The following is a 26589-nucleotide window of genomic DNA, read 5'->3' as shown; positions in this document are numbered from 1 at the left end:
GAGGAATGAAGTAAAACCCAGTCTTATCCAGTTGTTAACCCCATGTTAGTCCCCAAGACATGCGGACTGGTGCAACGGTGGTACACACAGCGTGGAGCACCCAACCACTTTCTATTTCGATTTCAAGCCTGTTCAACAAGACGGAACCCATGCGTGGCATAGTCATCAGGGCCAAGAACCCGTGGCTAGACAAGTCATCAACCCTAGAGGGGAACCCACTATTACTCTGCTAATGCAGCATAGTATGGAGCCAACTCCTCATGATGTCTCACTCTACCCCTAGATTAGTGCCTCTCTCAAACCTCATCAAAGAAGCTTCTTTTTGCAATCAATGGTGATTAAAGCAGAGAGCTACAACCACTCAAGACACAGAGAATGAGGGAATGCAGAGTACCCAGGCCTAAACATACATCTCTATCACACGACCCTCCTCCCAAAGCTGGGGGCGTTGAAAAACTAAGAGGCAGAGGTAGCAGATAAAAGGAAACAATGTTTTCCAGGCACAATAGGGCAGGAGCATATACATGGCACATATGAACAACTATTGTGAGGTTGGTACAGCACACACAAAACCTTTGCAAGCTCAAATCAGACCAAACCTCAGCATGGAGGGGAGAAATGGTCATGAAGTCCCATCCATAGCTGAAGATCTACTGGTAATTTATAGATGCCGAAGGAGAGAGAGTTAGCTTTAAGGGTGTGGCCCCAGCAGGTCTCCCATGCTCCAGTGGGTGGCCACACACCTAACAGTGTATAGGCAACAATAATGACACTTGATGGTTTGTTAGGGGGAAAAAAAAAGGACACAGGTTGAGTAAGTAAAATTGGGGGTGGATGGATGAAGAAAAGGTTAGGGGAGGGGACGAATATAGTCAAAATTCAATGTATGAAATTCTCAAAGAGATAATAAATATTTAAATTTGAATTTTATTTTCAAATGGATTTTCTATAGCAAGGAGCAATATGTGAACGTCACACAAAGGAAATTGGCAAAGAAAAAAATTAAACACTAAATTACAGTCGCTATACATCAGCAATAGAGCTGGGAAGAGAAAAATGACTTAACACAAGAATTGAGGTACAAAAAATATTACGTTAATTGCCAATTTAAAATGGATCACTGGTTTGTAAAATGATAAGAAAAAAAGCACCAATAAATTGATGCATCTTTTCAGAATTTTAATTTAAGTAATTCTGTTCATTTTGTTTTGTTTTGTTTTTCTGTTGTTGTTTTTCGAGACAGGGTTTTTCTGTGTAGCTTGGGAGCCTGTCCTGGAACTCACTTGGTAGCCCAGGCTGGCCTTGAACTCACAGAGATCCGCCTGACTCTGCCTCCCGAGTACTGGGATTAAAGGCGTGCGCCACCATTGCCCGGAGTAATTCTGTTCTTATTTAAAAAAAAAAAAAAATAGGGGCTAGAGGGATGACTCAGTGATTAAGAGCTCTTAATGCTCTTGCAGAGGCCTGGCTGTGGATCCAAGCACACACATCAAGCAGTTGCTAACTACCTGTAACTCCAGTTCCAAGAGCTCCTCATCTGGCCTCTGCAGGCACGTGGTACACAGAAATTCATACAGGCACACACAGACAAAGGAAGGAAATCAGAGAAAGGGGGAAGAAGAAGGAAAATTAGACAGAGTTTTTCTGTCTACCACCTTGATACACACATAAAAACAAAACCCAAGCATAATAAATTGGGTTATGCCTAAGACTCTTCCACATTTACAACATAGTTCTGGACAATCATTTGTGCAGTTACAGTCATGGTATCCATATTTCTCCAGAAAACACTGATTAGTATGTTTTCTGCATTAGTGACACATCACTTTTTAAAATGGATCCAAAAAAAATTAAATGGTTGCCCCTAGAGACTCAGGGGCATGAGGTACAGTTATGAGGTACAGCCCGGTCGACTCTTGCTTCTGAAGACTGGTAAACCACTAAATACCTCATTCATTTCTCACCCCTTTCCACATCCCCACAACCATTTAGACCTCATTGTCAAGGGTAGGTTTCTGATGTTTCTAAACTTTTTGTTTGGCATGTTGATTAAGGTTTCAGAAGGTCTTACTATGTATCCCTGCCTGTCCTTGAACTCACAGCAATCCCCATTCCTGTTTCCCAAGTATTGGTGTTATAGGTATGCACCACCACATCCAGCTTTCTGGAACTTTCTCAATTGTGGCTACCTATTCAGTAAGGAACTGGTATTGGTTTTTATATTTGTACATGAGAAGCAATAGCAACTACTGGCCCCTGAAAAACAATTACTGGAAGATGCTATTGACTTCATGCTCCACACACTACCAGGATGCATGCAACCAAAGCATACATAGGTATTAAAGAAAGCAGGAAAGGACTTAGTCCAGATTTTGTGAGCTTCTAATTTTCAGAACAATTTTTATTTATTTCTATTAATGAATTAATTCTCTCAATGAACTAACAGAAATATATTTTAAAGAAAAACTATTTGTAGAATATTTATAGCTTTCTCTTTATTACATGAGTATACAGACTATACATTTACAGATTTTTCTACAGAGACTTTTTAATACAGACATAATTTCCTTCTCCCACATACTTAAACACAGATAAACATATGTTTCTTGCAACACCATTTAAAACTGCCAGAATTCAGAAGCAATTCAATGTTTCATTAACAGGGGAAAGGTAAGGGCATGGTATATATTTTATGAAGTAAAAATCAGTTACACCTATGTGAACTGACAGAGATATATCCAAATATTGGGCAAGTAGGAAAAGTTATTTGATGGATGTATGGCTCAAGAGGCCCCACCGTAAAAAAGGTTCTATTGTCAATTGATTGCATCTGGGCAAGGTTTCCCTTAAGGGTGTGGCCCCAGGTATGTCCACCAAGCTATAGTGCATAGCCTCATACCCAGGAATATGTAAGTATCACAAATTGTACCTGACGGGGTTTTTTTTTTTATTTATTTATTTTTTATTTTTCAAGACAAGGTTTCTCCGTGTAGTTTTGGTGCCTCTCCTGGATCTCACTCTGTAGACCAGGCTGGCCTCGAACTCACAGAGATCTGCCTGGCTCTGCCTCCGGAGTGCTGGGATTAAAGGAGTGCACCACCACTGCCTGGCCCTGATGGTCTTTTAAGAGGGTAAGAGAATCACAAAATTGGGATGGTGGGTAGGAGTGAGGATGAATATGATCAAAATGCACTGTATGAAATTCCCAAAGAATTAACAGAAATATATTTTAAAGAAAATCTATTTGTAGAATATTTATAACTTGCTCTTTATTACTTGAGTATACAGATTATACATTTATAGATTTTGGTAAATTTATAGAAAAATATTTTGCAAAGCAAGTTACAGGAAAGTACTTATATCTCTTTTATGTTTTATGCATAAGCAAGTATGTTCCACCTAGTCACCTATGAAGATAAATATAAATACACAGAACTGGAACTAAGGAATGGAGTTGGGAGTGAAGGAAAGGAAAGGAGAACATTTTTGCTATTTTTATTCTGTGTATAAACTATATATGGGTATGGATCTGTAATGGGTGAACTTGTTACAAAGTGCCATGACTCATGATCCTAAATTTTACACAGAAACAAAAATACATCACTCTATCACATGGCATAAGCTTAGTCACTAAGAACATAACTAACTTAAGGTTTGAGAGATATGTTTGTTCAATGTTCAAACTAAATCTGGAAAGTAGGTAGGAAAATTCCACTGGGCCCAATGCCATGAATAGTACAGTTTATCAATCGCAGAAAACATGTCAATAAATTCAAAAGTAACTTTACACTTCAAGTTCACTGAAAACCATTGATTCTCCTCACTACCCAATGTTGAATCAAAGCACTCTCCTCAGTAATGAAATTATGCTCTTTGCACTTGTTTTAGATGTACAACAAAAGCTCTCCTACACAGCTAAGATAGAAACATAAATCTATGTGGACAATCCATATGAGACCAGAGACATATAAAGTAAAAACACTTGTGATCAAATAAATGAATACTTCACTGTCAGGAAACATATGCTGCCTAAGGAATACATAGATGCATGAATTGAAATGATACAGTATAGATAATACACACATAGACTGAAATTATATCTACCGATTTCTTTTTTAGAGCTAACAGGTAACTTTTTTAGATGACTGACATTTTAGCTTCCCAAGGAAATCTATGTCTAGAATCCTTAAAAATAAAACAAAATTTAAAAAATTTAAAAAAAAACTTTATTTCAGGAATTGTGTAAACAATAATACTTCAGATTGGGGGAAATTGCTCTTTCCTAACAATACCCAAGTCAGTTTTCAAAAACTGACTGGATAAAGTGAAACAGGAACCCAGTGCATGGGTCTTCAATGAATGACAGTGGATTCATACAATGACTATTCACTTAAGGTAATACTTATCCAACAAAACTGTATATGCCTCAGATTTTCAGGTACCTTTGTTCTTCATAACCAAGATGCACTTCCTAATTAACTCATTAACAGTCAGGTTAATAGCCAGAACTAGGAGTGTAATATATTAGTAATATTCAAAGATCATTAGCTTGCTGAAGAGAGAGGAAGTAACCCACTTTCCTCAGTAGAAATAATTGTTCTTACAATAATAACAAATATACTCAGTAATAATAATGATGCACAATAACTATTCATAAAGTAAGGGCAATGTTCATTCTCTGAATAATGCCCTACTATTGTACACAATTGTGCAGTATAATCACAATTGTAATAATAATCAACAATGGCTATTCACACAATAGACTGTTACTCAGCAATATAGATGAACTAGACACAGGCAATAACATGGATGAATCTCTGTAACACTAGGTTGGACAAAAAGAGACAAACACGAAGAATATACGTGAAACTCCATTTCCACAAAACCCAGAAACATGGACAGCTAATCTAATCACAATCAGAAAGCGACTAGGCTTAGAGCAGAGAGAATGGACAGGCAGAAAATGAACCAGAAAAGGCCTGCAGGAGTGATTAAAATGTTCTGCATCTTGTTTTGTATAGTGGCTATATGAATATATGGGGCTGTCAAAAACCCATCAAACCGAACACAATAGCTGTGCATTTTATGGTACATAAATTACATCACAACAAAAACGTGTGGTTTTAAATGTAACCATTCAAGAGTGATTTGCCAAAGTAATGTTCTTGAATTCGGGGGGTGGGAGGTGGGAAATACACTTTAGATACAACAAATCATTTGATATTTAAATTTTCCATTACAGCTGAGAAATAAGCAGTCACAGATGTGTGGTTATAGAATTATGATTGTGAGCTAAAAGGAGAGCAACCACGCCTCTAGGTTGACTGCGACAGACCCCCAGGTAGACGTGATGCCATAGCACATTGTTCACAGCGCCTGCTTCATCACAGAGTCCCCTGACGTAGAGGACCTTTGGGGTCACTTATCTAACAGGGACTTTCAACGTCATGAAGTACAAGTGCCTTCACTTTCCCAATCAACCCCCAAGGACTAAACAAAACTGAGCATGATCTTTCATTCTTGTTAACATTTTACATTCCACAATCAAAGTCTGACTCCATGGGTTTCTCTGAAGTTTACATCTGAGGACAAAATTGAATGCCATAGAACCCAACCTATCCTTAAGGAAAGTAGAAAACAAGCTTAGGGGGAAATGTTAAAAAGAAGAGAAAATTAACTATGTAAAAGAATATAAGGATAGTCACAAATACAAAATATAAGAAAGCTTTACCTGCTGCCCTGTAAAGTATTTTAGGTTCAAAAAATATACATGGATTTTTATCTTCTATGCATGACAATAGCAGTCCCTTGGCCTGGAAAGGGCTTCTGGGTATAACCACCTGCAAATACACACAAGTTTAGTAGGATACATCCCCAGTAAACCCATTTCTAAGGGTTGATCCTTAACCAAGTGTAACTAATTCAACTAATGACCCAGGTATTTGTTTATATTACAAAGTTTAAGCACTGTCCCTCAGAAATCTCTTTGTCCACAGTATTTCTAAAATGCTGTCCACATTCTGATAACTAAGATGCTGATCTTCCTAGCAGAAAGGGACCCCTTTCTGCACATAAAAAGAAAGCCAAGAGAAGTGTCCATCACTAAGTGCCACCTCCTACTAACGATGTTACCACTTGCAAATGTCAAGTACCACAATCCCCTTCCTTCTGATGGGCAAATGCAACCTGCACTTCAGAAGGGAAAAAGCAATCCACTGAATTTTGCGGACCAGATATCCTAGCATCCAGTTGCACAGAGAAGAAAAAAGCATGGCTATTCCGCATCTCTGGTGGACAAGCAAGGGCTCCAAGACCTTCAGGAGGGGACACTGCCCAAGGTCACAGAGCTTGCTAGGACAGAGATTCTTATTCTGTTCTGATGCGCCCAGGAGACCACACTCTTGACCACGGTTCTTCAAATCACAAATCTGTACCTAAATTTTCATGACTGTAAAGTAACTGCGGAAGAACAAACTTTACTTTGGAAGGATTATTAGAATAAGCCTAGACCTACTACAAAGATCAAACAAGACTCCTTGAAACAAACCACCTTTGGGTTTCAAACTCACTATTGTGGTTTTTTTGTTTGTTTGGTTGGTTGGTTGGTTGGCTTTGTTTTGTGGAGCTGGGAATCAAATCCTTAGCTTACACATACTAGGCAAGTGGTCCACCCTGAGCTACATCCCCAGCCCTTAATCTGATTGAGAGAAAGCCATGCTAGGTAGACCAGGCTGGCCTCAGACTTTTTGGGTTTTTTTTTTTTTTAGTTTGTTTGGTTGGTTGGTTAGTTGGTTGGTTGATTGGTTGGGGGTTTTTTTGGTTTTGTTTGAGACAGGGTTTCTCTGTGTAACTTTTGGAGCCTCTCCTGGAACTCACTCTGTAAGACCGGGCTGCCCTCTAACTCAGAGATCCGTCTGCCTCTGCCTCCCGAGTGCTGGGATTAAAGGTGTGCACCACCACTACCCAGCTGGCCTCAGACTCTTAATCTACTGCCTTGAGGGAATTGTGTCATTTTTTTTTTGTTTTGTTTTGTTTTGTTTGGTTTGGTTTGGTTTGGTTTGGTTTGGTTTGGTTTGGTTTGGTTTTTCGAGACAGGGTTTCTCTGTGTAGCTTTACACCTTTCCTGGAACTCACTTGGTAGCCCAGGCTGACCTCGAACTCACAGAGATCCGCCTGGCTCTGCCTCCTGAGTGCTGGGATTAAAGGCGTGCGCCACCACCGCCCGGCGAATTGTATCATTTTTAACAAAAGACTTTTGTTTAAAATTAAAACAGTAAAAATCTCTTTATTAACCATATCACACAATGCCTTTATGCTTCTAATCTTTAGTTTCTCCTTGCTTTATTTATTTGTATCAGCCTTAGTGTGTGTATATATATAATTTCAAGTTTAAAAATAAGAAACAGAAAACAGACAGTAGAAGATTAAAAGTTCTACTGTTTAAAAACTCTAGGATATGGTGTAAAAACATTAAATATGATGAACATCCTACTCAAACTCAAAAATAAGTGCTGCCTCCAGGTGGCTCTTGTCCAAAAGTATCAGAAAAGCATATGGCTTCCCTTCAACTGGGAGAAACATTATTATGATCCAGCAGGAAAAAAAAAATAAGGAAAAAAAAGTACACATTTTACAATTGATTTGTGTTGTCAAAAACAAACATGCTTCTCTGAATTTCTGTGATTCCCTGGAAAGCTGTTTGGTGAATATCAAGAGAGAAAACACTCAAAATATTTGTACCATCCAAAGACTTGAGCTATTACAGAAGACAGCTACATTTGGAAGACTCTTCCAAGCAGACTGAGTAGTTAGTTACCTTACTCTAGATTGGAAAAGATTCCCATCTATATAACAGCTTTCTCTCCGTCTCCTTAAAACCTGAAAACTGAGCTAAAAGCAAGCATGACTTTGAGGTAAATATTGACTAAACAGTAGGTTTTATTAAAAGTACCCCAAAATCAGTTCAATGAGAAAAACCCATAAGAAAGAATAAACTAGAGCTTTAGGAGAAAGTCACACCCTTTAGAATCTATGGAGTTAATGAATGCCAACATCGTGCCAGTGCTGCTTCAGGAAGAACATTCTAGAAACCTGGGTGTTATCGAGTTACGTTAAAAAGAAATGCTAACAACCTCCCTGTCTCAAATATAGTTAAGTTCCTATCAGTTCCAAAGTCCTGTTTGTCTTCCCTCGGGTAAGGTCACTGGCTAATACTAACAGCATGAGCAAAGGTGGAAACAGCAAACGATGATCAAATCCAGGAAGTAAACAAGAATACCTTGATTCCTGGGCAATGGGCAAAAAAGGCTTCAGGACTCTGAGAATGGTAGAGAGCCCCGTGGCCCACACAGCCCCATGGGGCCCGGATGGTGAGGCTCCCGCAGTTGAAAAGATCGCCAGAGCGGTAGCGGTACTTGGCAGCTTCGTTGACAATCTGCGGAGAGAAGAGGAAGCCATAATGACTCTTTCCTGCCCAGTGCGTGTCCTCCAAGCATGCCGCTGGATCTTCAAATGCATTCCCATTACAACTGCAAAGCACCCACCCAAGGCAACAGGTGCTGAGGGCAGGGCGGGGGTGGGTGGGCAGCGCCTGTATTTGAGCCCTCAGGGACTGACCCTAAGAGATGCCCTTCCCGGCAAAGCATGAGGCGCCTACCTGATCAAAGGCGGGGAAAATATAGTCGGCAAACTGGATTTCCGCAATGGCCGTAGCACCAGTGACTGCGATTCCGATCCCAAATCCAACAATTCCTTGTTCACACAACGGGGTGTTAAACACTCTATCTTTTCCTTTTTAAAAAAAAATAATTAATTAATAATAATAATAGGAACAGAAATAGAAAAAAATCTAATGCAGCAAATTAAAGCACTGCAACATACAATACATCTGACAACTGGGTGGGATAAAGAAATAAGGGACAGGTAGAGGAAACCGTAGACAGCATTATGACTGACTCAGTACATAATTGTATTAAACATAAGAAACCTCAATATACCAATTAGAAACACTGTCACACTGATATTGTTTTGAAAAGCAGAATCCTGCTATTTGAAGGGAAACCGTAAATAAAAAAACTATACAGTAAAAACCATAACCAAAAGGAAGTAGACATCACACTATCAATAGCAGATGTTAAGGGCAAAGGCCTGACTTAATAAGGCACAATTCATACCGTTAAAGGGTTGAATTCACAAAGTCTTAAGAATGGTACAACAAGCACCAAGCAGTTGGGAGTAAACGACACAGCCAGATGGAACACAGGCAGGTACATAAGTCAGTATGGGATTGAGACACCACACTGTCTGGGTAACCACAGAAAAAATACCCCCAAAAAGAAAGGGGGCTTTTCAAACATAGCTATAACACAAGAAACAATGTGACTTAACTGACATCTGCAGATACCAGTGCCTGCACCAAGCGCTCTAATCCTGACAGGAACGGCCCAACCCTGTTTGCTGGGCTATCACACTATCTCAACAAGTTCAGAATGTCTCAAAGCGAAAGACTTGGATGTGGGAAAGAGACTTGTTGGAGGAAGTGGAGATACGTAGCGGGTAGGAGGGGGCTGAGAGAAGTGAGAAAGAGGAATCAGGATGCACTTTACATATGAATGAAATTGTCAAATAGCAAATTCAGTAAGAATTATTTATAAGTATGTTCTCTGGCCATGGTGGGATTGCACTAGAAATCAGTAACAACACCAACAACAACAAAAAAGGTAAGAAAATCTGTATGTGGTACTGGAGATCTCTGTAGCTCTTGTCTAAAATATGAGGCCTTAGGCTCAAGTCCCAAAATTCAAGAAAAAACAAAATATGAAGGGAAGGGAGGGGAGAGGAGGAAAGCAAGAAAACTAGCCAATTACTTTGCTGTGGTTTGGTCGTAAAACATCCCCTATAGGCTCATGTGTTAGAATACCATCACCCCATCCTACCACCCCCATGCCCAAGCTTAGCAGCCCTGTTGGGGAAGGATGTGAGCCTTTAGGAGGTGGGGCCTTTCTGAAGGAAATAGGTTCCTGGTGACAAGCTCTGAGCTATCCCCACTTCCTCTTCCCTCTCTACTCTAGTTATGAAGCAATATGACCAGCCAAGCCTCCCACTCCGTCACCAAGCCTTCCCTGTGGCTGTCATGTCTTCCCCGCTGTGACGGACAGTACCACTGGGCCAAAATAAAGCCTTTCCCTCCTAAGCTGCTTTAATCAGGTTGTTTTATCACAGCAACAAAAGGAAGGGAGGGAGGGAGGGAGGGAGGGAGGGAGGGAGGGTAAAGAGAAGAAAAAGGAGGAGAGATGAAATACAGTTTGTGTTAAATCTATGGCCACACCACCCTGACTGTGCCCGATCTCGTCTGATCTCAGAAGTTTGTGTTAGAAAGCTTACTAAGTGCATATCTATAATATGTAACTCAAAAAAGAAAAAACGGAAATTAGAAAAGGTGTTTGAGTGAATAACTAAACTCTATATCTGAACTTACTGAACTTCTGAAGATAACTGCAGAGTTGCTTCTTTCAAACCAACCCTCCTCTATTTACTAAAATTCCAGGCAAAAAGCAATCAATTTTTAGAGGCACTGGAAAGCTAAAAGCAGGCATAAACTGAACACTTGAACCTTGAAAGAAGGGACACAAAGTAAATAATGACAGTTAGAAGGCATGCCCAAAGGGACTCTCCACTCTGTGTCAGAGACTGCTAGAATCCAGACAGACAGACTATAGTAATGGGTGTCAAAGAACAGCATCTGAGGAGGCCAGTAACTGCAAACCAAGAAAGTACATCCCGTTTATGCACAAATTGGTGGGAACTCACTGACACCTGTACCTGCACACCTGTGCCTGCACACGTGGACCTGTACACCTGGACCTGCACACCTGTGCCTGCACACCTGGACCTGCACACCTGTGCCTGCACACGTGGACCTGTACACCTGGACCTGCACACCTGTGCCTGCACACCTGGACCTGCACACCTGGACCTGCACACCTGTGCCTGCACACCTGGACCTGCACACCTGTGCCTGCACACCTGGACCTGCACACCCGGACCTGCACACCTGGACCTGCACACCTAACTCAGTAGAAAATAGCCTCTGGAATTAAAAGAGCTAAGCAGAAGTTTCTCCTGTGCCCACTAAAGAGAACACAAGAGTATAGAATCCTAGTCTCTTTAAGTTAGAGCAGCTTCATGCAGTTTAGGGAATACACTATTGAATAACGAATGGGTCGCCAAAGGAACTAAGAGGGAAATTCAAAAATTCCTATAACTAAACAAAAGGAAAAACACACCATATCCAAACCTATGGGATACAATTAAATCATGAAATCAATCCTGGGGGTGGGGGGAGTTTCTAGCTACAAGGGTCTACTTAAAAAAAAAAAAATCAGAGAAATCTGAAATAACTAAATGATGCACCTGAGGGAATTGGACAAGCAAAAACAAGCCAACTCTAGAAATGGTAGGTGAGAAGACAAATTAGTAAAATGAGAGAGAGAAAAAAGAATTAAAGAAACCAAGAGTTGGTTCTTGGAAAAGATAAATAAGGTTTTCATATCCTTAGATAAACTAACCAAAAGAAAAGGGAAAAATTACAACAGATACCAAGGAAATTCAGAAAATCATCATGACAAACCTTAACATATTCCATTAGGTGGACATGGTCACAGAGACAGACCTTTGACACCAGCATGTAGGAGGCAGAAGCAGGTGGATCTCTGTGAGCTCAAGGCCAATGTGGTCTACACAGCAAGTTCCAAGCCAGCCAGAGCTATAAATTGAGACCCTGAGTAGCTGGAGTATTTTTGTGTCCACCCAGCTCCTGCAGCCGTTCAGATCCAATTAAACACACAGACGCTTATATTATTTAAACTGTTTGGCCTAATGGCTCAAGCTTCTTGTTAGCTGTTCTTACATCTTAAATTAACCCATTTCTATAAATCTATACCTTGCCACATGGCTCGTAGCTTACCGGTACTTTAAATCCTGCTCCCCATGGCGGTGGCTGGCAGCGTCTCCCTCAGCCCTCTCCTACCCAGCATTCTCTTCTCTCTTGTCCTGCCTACCTATACTTCCTTCCTGGCTGCTGGCCAATCAGCGTTTTATTTATACAGGGCATCCCACAGACGCTGCCAGCCACAGCAATGAGGAACAGGAAGTAAAGTACCGGTAAGCCACAAACCATATGGCAAGATATAGATTAATAAAAATGAGTTAATTTAAGATAGAAGAACTAGATAGCAAGAAACCTGAGCCATTAGGCCAAACAGTTTAAATAATATAAGCGTCTGTGTGTTTATTTTACAAGTGAGCTGCAGGACTGCCGGGGCTTGGCGGGACCCAGAGAGAAACTCTCCAACTACAACCCTGTTTAAAAACAAAACAAACAAATCATACCTCCTTAAATTGGAAAATCTAAGAGAAATGAATGAATCTCTAAATGCATATGACCTACCAAAATAATCCCAGATGACACCACTAACTGCGTCTAATACATTTCTAAGAAGCAATGAGACTGAAACAGTAATAAACCTCCAAACTAAGACTGGGGAGACAGTTCAGTCAGGAAAGCAGTTGTCTTTCAAACATGAGAACCCAAGTCTACTCCCCAAAACCCACATTTAAAAAAGCCCTCCATCCCCTTGGGACTTGGCCACTTGGTGTGGACCCAGGGTCCCCTCTGTCTTCCCTGCCACTTTTCCAGTCATTTCTTCTAGCCCACCTCCATTCCTTTTGTGACTCCCTCTGACCCACAGGACAGCTTTCTACCAGCAACCCCACAGCTGCCACACTAAGCTGGGACTTGAGTATGCTATGTGCGTCCTCCTTCCCTCATCTCCTAGCACACCACTGTCCTCCTGAGACTTGGCCTCTTGCTGCAGAATTAGGGTCACCCTAGCTTTTGACTGACATCCTTCATTCTTTCTAGGCCATCTCCAACCCTTTGTGAACCCCCACCAATCCACAGAACAAGGTCTCTGCTAAGGACCAACAGCTGCATACTTAGCTGAGACTCAGAACCACTCTCTTTCAGGGAACCCACAGCCACCACACTTGGCTGGGACATAGCCACCTCCATTCTTTGGTGACTCAATACCAACTCACAGAACTGCTCTCTAACGAGGACCCACAGCTATCACGTTTGGCTAGGACCCAGAATGTGATAATAACAACTGTCTTAGGGTTTCTTCTATTGCTGTGAAGAGACACCATGACCATGGCAACCCTCATAAGGAAAACATTTCATTGAGGGGGGCTCACTTACAGTTTCAGAGGTTTAATCCATCATCCTCATGGTGGGGAGCAGATAGACATGGTACTGGAGAAATAGCTGAGAGTCCTACATCTTACAGTCAACAGGAAGTCAACTGAGACACTGGGCAGGAATCTGAGCATAGGAAATCTCAAAGCCAGCCCTCACAGTGACACACTTCCTCCAACAAGGCCATACCCACTCCAACAAAGCCACACCTCCTAATGGTGCCACTCCCTATGAGATTATAGGGGCCAATTACATTCAAACTACCATAGCAACCAAAGAAATGAACACCTACCCAACATAAAACCAGATATCTACACTAAGAACAGCACAACCTTCACAGCTCCAGATGCCTCACAATCTCAGCTCAAAACCACAAACATGAACCACCGAGACATAATGTGCCTCCCCCAGGAGCCAAAAATCCCATTGCAATAGGCCCCAAGAAAAGCAACTTAGCTGAGGCACTACACTAGATCTTCAAAACAGCAGTTATGGATATGTTCCAGGACCTTAAAGAGGACATGAATATATCCTTAATGAAGATCATGAAAACACACACAGTTGAATGAAATAATGGAAACAATTCAAGACATGAAAGTAGAATGTCACAAAGAACTAGAATTGCTAAAGAAAAGCCAAGCTGAAACGAAACTTGAAATGAGGCTGGGCGGCGGCGGCGGCGCCAGAGGTGGCACAGGCCTCTAATCCCAGCACCCGGGAGGCAGAACCAAGAGGATTTCTATGAGTTCGAGGCTAGCCTAGTCTACACAGCAAGATCCAGGACAGGTTCCAAAACTACACAGAGAAACTCTGTCTCAAAAAAAAAAAAACTTGAAATGAAAAACTCAGGAGGTCAAACAAGGAGTTCGAAGGTTTAAGTCTTACCAACAGACTGGATAAAGTAAAAGAGAGAATCTCAGGTCTCGGACGACAGGATAGAGGAAAGCTCAGTTGAAGATAATGTTAAATCTTTAAAAAAAAAAAAAAGATACACGCACAAAGCATTCAGGAAATCTGGGATACTATGAAAAGATCACATCTACAAATAATAGAGGAAGAAGAAGAAGAAACCCAGGCCAAAGGCACAGAAAATATTGTTAACAAAATCACAGAACATTTCTCCAATCTAAAGAAACACTTATCAAGGTACAAGAGGCATACACAACACCAGATAAAGAGGACCAGAAAAGAAGCCCCACAACATAAAATTAAAACACTGAATGTACAGGGATAAAGGGGAAATACATGTTGCAAGGGGAAAGGACCAAGTTACCTCTAAAGGCAAGCCCATTAGACTAACCCTGACTTTTCATTGGAAACTCTGAAAGCCAGAAAGGCCTGGACAGATGTTCTACAAGCATGAAGAACCACAGGCCCAGCCTGGCTACTACACCCAGCAAAACTATCAATCACAGTTGATGGAGAAAGAAAAACAGTTCACAATAAAACAAATTTAAACAACTTATGTCCATCAACCCAGCTCTACAGAAAGCACTAGAAGGAAAACTTCAGTCTCAAGAGGTCAACTACACCCAAGAGGACACAAAGAATAAATAATCCAAGGACAGTTAATCAAAAGAGGGGGGGAAAACACACCACAACAAAATGAAGGAATGAATAATCAAGATCAATAAGTGTATTAATGATCACGATTCCCCAATAAAAAGGCACTGACTAGAAGATTGGATTCAAAAATGGGATCCACCTTTCTGCTGCATCCAAGTAACACACTTCACCACCAAGAACAGACATCACCTTAGCGTCAAAGGATAGAAAACAATCCATGTGTCGCTCAAGCCTCACCAGAGAAGTTTCTTCTGGCAGTAGCGGTCAATCAACACAGAGACCCACAACTGGCCAATGTGCAGTGAATCAAGGACTTCAGAGCAACTCACCCCTAAATGGGATCCTGATCAACCTCCCACCCCTGCCCCAATGCTCAAATGCTCAGGAATCTATGCTAAAGAGGAGGCAGAAAGATTGCAACAGCCAGGGCTGGCAGATGGCTCCTGGGAAACAGTGTCTTCCAGATACAACATGAATGATCATGTATTAACTCACAGGGACTGTGACATCATACATGAGGCCTGTACAGGTTTTAACCAGACAAAATCCCAGCATGGAGAAAGGATAGTGTACACAAAGTCCTACTCCTAACCAAGAAGTTATTTGTGACTGATAGCTGCTGGGAAGGGGGAAATCAGCTTTCTCCAATTGAGTGTCAATGGACAGATCAATCATAGCCCCAAACCAGGCCGGGCCCCATGCCCAGGAGGAGGCGGCCAGCTCACAACGGGCTCATGAGCTTTTGAGCTTACTGTTTGCCCACCCCCATCTTATTGGGTTTGTTCGCTTGTTTGTTTTGATTTGGGGGTTTTGTTTTCTGTATGTTTAAAGAGAAAGAACATGAAGCTGGGTGAGTAGGGAGGTGGGGGGAGCTGGGAGGAGCTGGGGGAGGGAAAAATATAATCAAAATAAACAGTATGAAAAAAATTAAATAATTTAAAAAGCATATTGGTATAATTCCCAACAATCAGAAGGCAGAGGTAGGAAGATCCCCAGAATGCACTTGATAGCTTCCTTGGCCTAGCTCCAAGCCAGTGGGAGACGTTGTCTCAAAAAACAAGGTGAACAATGCCTAAGAAATGATACCCCAAGTTGTTCTCCAGCCTCTACACACATGCACCCACAAACCCATGTATACACACATACAAACTTCCCAACTAAACACGGTCCAGGGCCAAACGGATTCACTGCACAATTCTACAACAGCTTTAAAGAAGAATTAATAGCAATCTTTCTCAAATGTCTACATAAAATAGGAAAGGAAGAAATGCTAGCAAACTCTTTATAAACAGTATTACCCTAATGCCACTACCAGATGAAGATATGAGAGAGAGAGAGAGAGAGAGAGAGAGAGAGAGAATTATAGTCCAATCTCCCTGATGAATAAACTTAGATGCAAAAATTTTCCATATAGTATTTGTAAACCAACACACAGACAACGAAGAATTCTGGTGAGGATGTGGATAAAATGGAAAGGCCAGAAATGGGAGTGCTGGGGGTGGGAGAGGCTTGACAAACCTCTCATTCAGGCTTTGCCTTCAAACCACAGCGTACACTTTACTAACACACTACTCAAATCTCAGTGGAAACTGCACCGCTTCTCAGCTACTATCAGCATTTTAGGACAAATCCTAATTTCGGATCTGATGAGGAACCCAAACATTCGGGGACAGATCTGGTTGGTATTCATGCTCCATTTCTATAGCCCAGGATATCAGTTCATCTTGGTATGCGGAATTCACTTTCAGCTCAATCATCCCCTTTGAACACGAGCCACAAATAGGGCAGGTGCTGGCGAATGCCAACTAGATACATCCTGTGCTTTGCAACTCCAAAAGCAGCTGCAGACACTTCCAAGTGTGATTCACAGTCATGAGAATCTGAGACCGTCTTCTGAGCACATGACATCTATACCTCATCAGTGCCCTGCTCCACTGTAAGTACCTGGATATTTTTCGGAGAAAAAAAAAAATTGATCCTATTGCTTGAGTGGTAGCAAAGGAACATGAATTCAGCTGCTCGCAGTGGGAGCCAGATCCAGCAATTCCGAGCCACCTCAACCCAACAGGCAGCAGGCACCCATTTGCTCCCTGCGGCTTTAAGTTCACAGGACCTGGGTACTTTTCCTCTACGTAAGGAAAAGTGCAGTCATTTTGCCTCTAGAAAGCGGACAGGGTGAATTTCTCAGAATTCTTCCTTTAAAGGAGACGGTTTAACCAATGACATTTTTATATGCTTCAAGAAGTGCTTCAACATGAACTCCGTGGTTAAAAATCTGTTTCTGGCTTCTGTCTAACATGGACTGGTGGTCAGAGCGCTAATAAGACACACAGTATTGATAACTTTCTCTCTCCCGCAGGGCAGTTACCCACTGTGAAGTTCATGTGCGTAATATCCTGACAGGTGAATCAGGACAAACAGCAAGAGAGCACTGTGAGGCAAGGCAGACCAGGATAGTTATCTCCACAAATTGCTAAATTAGCTAAGGCTCTGTTCTTATCTGTAACAGGAGAATTATGATGCCAAACAGACTGAACTTACACCATTATTTCTCTAGTGTTCATAAAGTGCTCACCATGAATTAACACTTTTCTGTATGTCAGGGTTGTCCTGGCTTACCTTCTCTCGCTGTGATAAAAACCCCATGACTGAAGTGACTCTAGCCAGCCTGAGCATGGCAAACACGTCTCCAGCAGGTCTTGCCCCTTCTCCCCTATCCCCTCTGCCTTGCTAAAAATGGTTAGATTATATTCCTAAAACTAGCCACCAAGATCCACACTAACCGTAGGTTGGGGCCATGGGCTGGGGTCTTGGCTAGAAGGGACAAAAAGAGAAAGTCACTTAATAGTGTCGTGACCTTTCTTTCTGCTTCCCACCTATGGAGATGTGAACAGTGCCTGCCCCATGATCTTCCGCCAAAGCATCTAAGCCCAAGCCATCACTGACTGAGCCCTCTAAAATCATGAGGCACAGCAAATCTTTCTGTCCAAGTTGGTTCTGTCGAGAGCTTTGGCCACAGCAATGTAAGATGAACTAATATAGGGGCCAAGAGTGGAACGACCTTGGAGGAAGGCTTCGGTACATCAGAGAAAGGGCACAAAGGAGAAGCAGGAATCTGACATGAAAAAATAGTGGCAGAGGATAAGCCAAAGCATAAGGAAGAGGCTACAGCGAGGCAGTGTGGGTCAGGCCAGGCCTTCTGGGCCCTTTGTCTTGGTTTCTTTCCCTATTGCTATAATCAAATACTCTAACAAAAGCAACTGAAGAGAAAGAAGGCTTATTACAGCTCACAGTTCAAGGTTATCGTCCATCACCGCAGGGAAGTCACAGCAGAAGGAACTTTAGAGAGTGGGTCACATTCTATTCAAAGTCAAGAAGCAGAAAATGAGAGATACACGCCAGTGCTCAGCTTCCTCTCCACTCACACAGGCCAGGATTTTGAGGAAACAGAATAATCCCACCCAAAATTCACATGATCTACCCACATCAATCAACACAATCAAGGTAATCCCCCCATAGGTGTGCCCAGAGGCCCATTCATCTCCAAGGTGAGTTCTGATCCCGTCAAGTTCACAGCACTAACCATCAAGCACTCGCTTGTAAACACTGACTCTTACTGAGGATGAGTCAGAAGGCAGGTGAGGGGGGGAAGAGGAAGTCACAGAGCAAAGCCAGGCCACTCTGAACCTCTCTTCATCAGTATCTTTCTGGCTGGTGTTCTATGAATAGTCTATAAACAGCAAAGGGAGGCACAGCGAGACTGATTACAGGATCCTGTGATGCTGCAGTAGACAACAGAGATGAGTAACAGCAGAAGAGGTGGGAAGAACGGGCAAGACTAGATGTAGTCCTAAAATTGAGTCAGAGAACTCACTGATGAAAAGAGCCTGCAATATGAGTCAGAGGCATGCAAAGAATACTGAAAGCCTTTGGGTAATTCTAAAGATACCATAGCCAATAACTGAGGGAGAAAAATAGATTCAGTGTCATGAAAAAGCTTCTTGGGATGAGAGTCCAAAGTTTTGTTTCAAAAACGTGTGCCACGCCTTAGATATTTAGGTAGCATATCACGGGACTATTGAATATGAGAAGTATTCGGCATATGTCGCCTTATGTATTAATGGCCTGGCATAGAATACAATTACTTAGTGAATTTCGAGGGGCAAAAGAAGATAAGAAAAGAGCAAAGAATAGTCATTGGTATGTCTTAGTTAGGGTTTCTACTGCTGTGATTGAACAACCTGACCCAAAATCTTGTAAGAAAGGTGTTTATCTCATCCTATAGACTCCAGGTAACAGCCCATCACTGAGCAAAGTCAGGGCAGGAACCTGGAACCAGGAACCAAGATGAATGAGAGAGTCCGGAGCATGCCTGGAAGTCGGGCAGCAAGGGTGGTCCTTGGAGGTCACCACCAGCCTTGAGCCCAAACTGAGAGCACTGGATATAGTGCCATGTTTATAACAGTGGCATTCAGCTCAGTGAGCTCAGGATTTAGACATCCAGGTAGATCTAACTAGAACTGGATTCCAACATGGGGGACCACTACATATAGGCTTCCTCTTTATGGCTTGCTCAGCCTGCTTTCTTAGAGCACCCAGCCTGCTCTACATAGGGAGTTTCAAGCCAGCCAGAGCTACTTGAAAAATCAGGAGACCCTATCCAAAAAAAAAAAGTTAGGATGGAAGAAGGAACAAATTCTTCCATCAGAAATGATCAGTAGGAAAAGGACAAATTAGTGAAATACACAAATACGTAACAACTAGAACCATGTCTTTGAGCAGGTGACAGGGGAGATCTAACAGCACCCTAACATCCCTCAAGATCCAGAAAGAAGCAAGCAGCCCACAAGCACTGAGGACCACACAGGTATACCAGGAGCAAGGAAAGGCGAGCCTGCCCAAGGTCTCGGTGGCATCTACTCGCCTCTTGAGTAAAATCCTAAACTGGACCCTGCTTTCTTTTTTGCAGTGCTAAGGATCTAACCTGGGGCCTCGTGTGTACCCAACAACTGTTCTCACACCCACAAAACAGATTAGCAGAGGGAAGATGAGGAAGGCGTGGTTGAAGAAAGAAGAATGAGAGAGTCTGGAGCATGCCTGGAAGTCGGGCAGCAAGGGTGGTCCTTGGAGGTCACCACCAGCCTCGAGCCCAAACTGAGAGCACTGGATACAGTGCCATGTTTATAACAGTGGCATTCAGCTCAGTGAGCTCAGGATTCAGACATCCAGGTAGATCTAACTAGAACTGGATTCCAACAGGCAAATATTACGTAGAATTCAAGATGGGGAGAAAAGCAAGAAAGAGCATCAGAGAAGACAGAAACAAGAGAGGAGGAATTTGTGGCTTTAATGCTAGGCTTAGTAGACAGCTCAGTGGTTAAGCACTCTCCCAGAGGACCCAAGTTCAATTTCCAGCACCCACACAGTGCCTCACAACTTTCTGTTGTGTGAATAATATCAATAAATATCAGGTAATTCAATTTCCTCTTCTGACTCCCACAAGCACCAGGCTCACATGTGATGTACACACATGCTCTCAAAACACCCATACACATAAAATAAATTTTTAAAAGTATTTACCTTTAGTTCGTGTATCTGGGTCTTTTGCCTGCATACATGCCGTTACATCGTATGCATGCCTAGTGCTTTCGAAGGCCAGAAGGTGTCAAATCTCCTGGAACTGGAGTTACAGTGGTTGTGAGCTGCCTGGTGGGTGCTAGAAACCAAATCTGTGTTCTCAGGAAGAGCAGCCAGTGAGTGATCTTGACCATGGAGCCATCTCTCCAACACGTAACATAAGATTTTTAAAATCAAAAATTAAAGAGCAGATAAGGTCTTAACATGCAGGAGGGAGGTAGGCATAAAGACCCACCCCAAGCTGAGGAGCTACTTCAACAGATAGCTGCTGTGAGAGGCTGAGTCTGTTTTCTTTAAGGGTACAGCCCCTAGTAGGTCAACCATGTTCCAAGGCAGGTTTCATTACCCCCCCCCCAAGGATATTTGGGCAGCATATATATATTAGACTCAATGGACTTAAGAAAACACACACACATACGAAGTTGACTGAGTAGAGAGGGGGTGGATCTGGTAGGAGCTAGGGGAGGGGAATGAATAGGATAAAAATATATTATATGAAATTCTGAAATAATTAAGAAAATATTACTCATTTTAAAAGAAATAATTTAAGAAAAAAAACCAGCCAGGCGGTGGTGGCGCACGCCTTTAATCCCAGCACTCGGGAGGCAGAGCCAGGCGGATCTCTGTGAGTTCGAGGCCAGCCTGGGCTACCAAGTGAGTCCCAGGAAAGGCGCAAAGCTACTCAGAGAAACCCTGTCTCAAAAAACCAAAAAAAAAAAAAAGAAAGAAAAAAAACCTACTAAGTAAAAAGATCACTGGAGTGACAGTCCTAGAATCAGGAAGCTGGAGAAGTTCAAGGCTGAAATCCAGATTTGGGGAAGCTGAAAACTGAGATGATAGAGAGAATTCTGCTATTGACAGGAACAAGAATGAGTGTCTGGATGTGATGAGCGAATAACCAGAAGGAAAACAAATAAGAACTGGAGTGACTGGGATATTGGAGAGACCATCTTTGAAGACACTGGAGATAATGGGGATGACAGCAGCCAGTCTGCCCTCAGCGAGGATTGGATGAGGCCAGCAACTGACCACGAATAATAGTGAATGTGCCTATCACTTACCACACACTGAAACCATTTAATAGATGTTTGTTTTTAAAAGATAAATTAGGTAACAAGAGCTGTATTTGTCTTTAAAAATATACTTTATTAGCTTGTCCTACTTTTTAAGATTTTTTTTCATTTTTATTTATGTGAGTGTGTGTTTGGTGTGTGTGTGTGTGTGTGTGTGTGTGTGTGTGTGTGTGTATGTGTGTGTGTGTGCACATGAGTGTAGGTACCCTCAGAAGCCAGGCGAGGGCAACAGGTCCTCTGGAAGAGGAGTTACAGTCAATTTTGAGTGCCCAATGTGGGTGGTAGGAATCAAGCCCTGGTCTTCCTGAACTGCTGGGCCACCTCCCCAGCCCTTGTCTGTAGCATGAATCTTAAAAGTTCTTATTAATAAGAAACAAACCCAGAGCCAGGTATTGTGGTGAACACTGAATGATCAGAGAAACAGAAAAGCCACAGCCACCTCACCTTGCCAATTCCTCAGATGATCCTGTTTCCTCAGACTGGAAGCCTCTGTATCTTCATACGAATGGATCTCAGCTGAACTGCTGCTCAAAATCCTAAAAGCTTAACCAGGCTAGTTCCTGGTTTTCACGTCTTTTATACCTTTTTGCTACTTGCCATCACTTCCTGGGATTAAAGGCTCTTATTACCATGCCTGGCTGTTTCCAGTGTGGCCTTGAACTCACAGAGATCCAAATGGATCTCTGCCTCTGGAATGCTAGGATTAAAGGCGTGTGCCTAACCTCTATGTTTAATATTATGGCTGTTCTGTTCTCTGACCCCAAATAAGTTTATTAGGGTGCACAATATTTTGGGGAACACAATATCACCCCACTTGTCCTAAGTTCTGAGATGACTGAACTCAGCCTTTTGAAATCTAGAACCAAGTTTTTTTGTTTGTTTGTTTGAGTTCAGTACCCTAGGCTAAGTATGTATATGGGAATACAAAAGTCTCACACAGACTATCCTCTTTGTAGCTTAACAGGTACCAAAATTGGTGGTCTGTGAAATATAGGATTCATTCATATAAGTAATGGTTAAAATGTGGGATCAGCTGAAACTCCTATCTTCCCAAGCTTCCAAGGCTCCAGAAGAATCCACATGGCAGTCCTATAAACCACGCTGTATATGGATGTAATTAGTAGGCTTAGATATTTCACTGTAGATGAAAGAAAACCACACCTAGACTGAAGCAGCTACAGCACTTTCCAACATTAACTGGGTCAGAAAGAAAGTAAATACTACACATACTTCTTCAGCTGTAAAGCAAATTAGCACCACCTTAGGCAATTGGGAGGCAGGTCAGTGGGAGAGCATACACCTAATATGTTTGATCCCCAGAATCAAAAAATTAAAGGAAAAAAAAAAGAAATTGACATTTCAGATAAACATATTGCTACAGGAAACTAGAGTAAAAGAAAAAAAATGCCCATGCCAGATGTCATTTACTTATATTTTGCTATGCCTCCTTAAATTTCAGACTATATGTTTATCTAACTTCATAGTCTCCCAAGTCAATGAAAATACATGTGGAATATCAGCTGGCTGGCGGCTTACACATTCTATCATCGACTTCATATTTGTAGGAAATCATGCATCAGGTCACAGCACCACTTCCTGACAGTGTTCCCTTGTAACAGACACAGGACTAGGAAGTTCTGTCTCCCTAATAGGGCACTGTCTATAAGGACATCATCTGTCCAATGCCAAACATCTAAATCAAGCCAGTAGTTGACTTCTCCTGCCAAAGGAGTAGAGTCCAGCAGTGAGTCCTGTCCTTGCCCTGACAGTCACAGTGCAGACACAATCAAGGCAAAGAAGAAACAGCTGGAGAAAGGAAAGGACCCTGGGATGACAGCTGGCCTGTCACCTCCAGGGATGGGGAAGTCAAGGAGCACCTCATTCTCCTCTGTCCCTAGACAGTTTTCAGACTATCCTTAATTTTAGAGTTTACTCTGAAACCAAGTACCCCTATGAGTTCTTGGAGCCACCTAGGATAAAATTAAATTTTTCTTTTCCCGTAAAAATGTCATAGATGGACTAAAACTATCCATCTCTAATTAGCTTCTATAACCTCAGTACCCAAATTTCAGTAGACCAGAACATCCCTTCAAAAAATGGCCAACTTAATCACTATCTGTTACAGAGTACTTAAGCAGAAAACAAGAAAGACATGACTAGCTGTGACTAAGGCACAAAACAAAACAGAGAACTAGAAGTCATTACAGGCACAATTTTTTTAAGATGCCTATTTTATTTTGAATTATGTGTATATGTGGTAGAGGTGTTGGCAAGGGGGTATGTGCATGTGAATGTAGTTACCTGCAAAGGCAAGGAAAGAATGATGAATGAGTTGGACCTGGAGGTACTAGTGATTGTGTCCCACCTGACATGTTTACTGGGATGCATTCAGAACTACTGAGCCATCTCTCCAGCTCCTACAGGTATAATTTTAACAGTAGGGAAAGAAATACTGTATCTTTCTAATCTTTGTCATAGACTTTCTGAGATATGTTGTGATTGTTCAACATTTTTTACATTTGTCCAAAGCTTTGATAAAGATGAAAAGCATTTTTTAGGGTTGACTGAGGCCAATACAAAGCTAATCTAGATCATTCTGCTTCCAATTTTTTTCCTATATTAAAAACAGAAAATGGAATATTCTTAAGGAATTGTTTTTTTGTTTTGTTTTGTTTTTTTCATTCTAAAATGAGATGACTATACAATTTGTCTTCCAAACTGGAACATTTTTCAGGGTGCTAGACATTATTTAAAAGCAATAGATATTATCTTCCAAAGCAGTTCTAGACAAAAAGACAGCCCCAGGTAACAAAGACTTCCAGTCCCCTTATTATGAAATGTCAGTGACAGCAACACCCACGAAAACTAATAAGGGGAAGTAGGGTGTTAACTTCCTCTGTGAGATGTTCCTTATCCAGTCCTAGAAATGACGAAGAGAAGAACAAGCAGCCAGCCATGGAGGCCCTGACAGGATGCTCACTAGGACTCGCAGGTGACACTCTCCCAGTATGTTCCTTTGGCTGCTAAGAATGCTGCTGGGTGGGAGGCATCAGCTGTCAGCCCTTCCTTCAAGGACTGCTTCATCAAGAGCGACCCACCCAGCCCCAGGCTACGGCAGCCCACATGTGCTGATGAACTGTATGTGAGGACAAAGGCCTGGTCATTTCAGCCCAGTTGAGTTCAACTCCAAAAAGTCCCTCTGACTGCACAGCCCATGTGGCTGGCTGTAGCTGCCATGAGTCCTCCATCATGCCTGGCCATCTCTCACTACCCAACTCTACTTTCAACAGGGAACAATACTGTTTTTGTCGATCCTAGATCATGGCAAGTTTCAAGGCTCAAAGCATGGGCAGTTCCCTTACATGTACACAGTTCTCACAACAGTCTTCAAAACACAAACTTTAGGAAGCAATCACTGCAAATGACTGTGAACCTTCTCCTATAGATTCTATGTCTTATCCCAGACACATATGCCAGTGAGTGATTGAGAGGAAAATTCAAGGAAATCAAAGTCAAACAGGGGCATATGTATATGCTCAGGAAACATCTGTTGAATGACATCTACTAAAACACAAATGTCCCTCTGTGATCAATGAGTCTGTAATTCTGGGTGTACCTCCAACAGCACCCACAACCAGAAAAGTCCAAACCAATTCCAATGAATGACAAGAAAAAAAAGCCATAAGCTTATCTACTCACAACACTGACTCTGTCCCCGTCACCTTTGGAAACCAAACAGAATGGAGTAGAAATGCCTTAAGCTTAGCAGGTATTTGATATTACTACCTAACTGAACAGGCTTAAATACACCAGGTACTGGAAACTAAAGACAGTTGTGTCTTTGGAATTCAAGAAGTAGTCATGCCTTATATCCCAGCAAGTACTAAGACACAGATACAGCAGCAGGAAAGACAGGAGCTGAGCTGCGTGCCTAAGTGGGGAATTGAGGGAGTAATATACACATGAAATATTTCATTTAAATGGGAAATATGACAACAAAAACGCCACACAGCCACGCCAGCATATAGCTAAGAATGTGTCCATCCTTTCTCTAGTACATAGACTAGTATCTAGGACACACAGAATTGTTAAAATGTTTGTTCGATGGATGAATGAACAGCATGAAAACAAGTGCCAGGAATGGGCACTGTTTATCTGAAAAGAGGATGCGTACATGCCCACAATGGCAACTTCAATCAGGTTCAGTGTGTTATTTGAATGCATACAAAATTACACTCGGCAACAGTGTGGCTTCAGGTCTGATTCTACAGTCGACCTCTCCGGTTTGTTGGGTTTTGTCTATTTACTTTAATCACTATAAGGGGGAAAAAAGAGTAAATTCATGACTACCCTTACAAGGATTCCAGAAGATTCAAATGTGCTCTTTTAAGTTAATCACAAGAAAGAAGGCCGGCAAAGGACCAGAGAAATAATGTAATGAGCTGTAAACATTACAACTGGGCATGAAAAGATAGCGAAAGAAAAACAGCTTACAAAATCCTAAGGAAGCCGTTCCTACCAGCCATAGGTTCTTCAGGTACAGACCAAGTCATTGCAACGGTACTCGCCCCAAGTCCACAGGCAGTGGTCTGCTCCCCTCAACAATAGAAATGCTCTCCCTAAGTTTCAACTCATAAATGTTAAAACATATCAAATCAGACCTTAATTATCTGGCCACAGTCACAGATACAAAATGATTTTAAACACTGACTCCAAATGTCACACGTCTCTCTGAGCAATGTCCTAAAATTCCCTCAGATGTTTCTCCAAAAAGTTAGAGCAAATAGACAGCTCATTTAAACTTTCACAGTATGTGACCTAGTTACCAACAAGAAAATTAAATTAAAAAGGCCCTTTAAACACTAAACAATATCCAAAACTGACAAGAAAACACTTAATGGGGAGCACGTATTGAACAACCTTCCTAAAAAGGCTTGCTTTAATACTGATTGCACGGGACCGAAGTACTGATATTCTGTAGGAATGTTAGCAGCTATGTTAGAGAGATGGACACACATCTACCTCTAAGAAGTTGGTCTAAACACTCCAAACTTTGGA

General features: G+C 41.9%; 1 protein-coding gene across 5 annotated transcripts in view; it reads right to left on the bottom strand.

Annotated features, from left to right (window-relative positions):
• Positions 1-26589, bottom strand: part of Bckdhb (branched chain keto acid dehydrogenase E1 subunit beta) — a 297770-nt gene that overhangs the window by 238461 nt on the left and 32720 nt on the right. For all 5 annotated transcript variants that reach the window (XM_052715541.1, XM_052715561.1, XM_052715572.1 and 2 more), the window contains exons 4-6: positions 8657-8790; positions 8279-8434; positions 5732-5840 (exon numbers count right to left, since the gene is read on the bottom strand). In XM_052715541.1, the coding sequence (XP_052571501.1) occupies positions 5732-5840; positions 8279-8434; positions 8657-8790 (399 nt within the window). The remainder of the gene's footprint in view (positions 1-5731; positions 5841-8278; positions 8435-8656; positions 8791-26589) is intronic.

The sequence above is a fragment of the Peromyscus californicus genome, unplaced genomic scaffold, assembly GCF_007827085.1.
Source record: "Peromyscus californicus insignis strain IS unplaced genomic scaffold, ASM782708v3 Scaffold_11__1_contigs__length_118956290, whole genome shotgun sequence".
NCBI lineage: Eukaryota > Metazoa > Chordata > Mammalia > Rodentia > Cricetidae > Peromyscus > Peromyscus californicus.
Note: the sequence above shows the minus strand (reverse complement) of the source record. Positions and strands in the feature narration are given on the sequence as shown.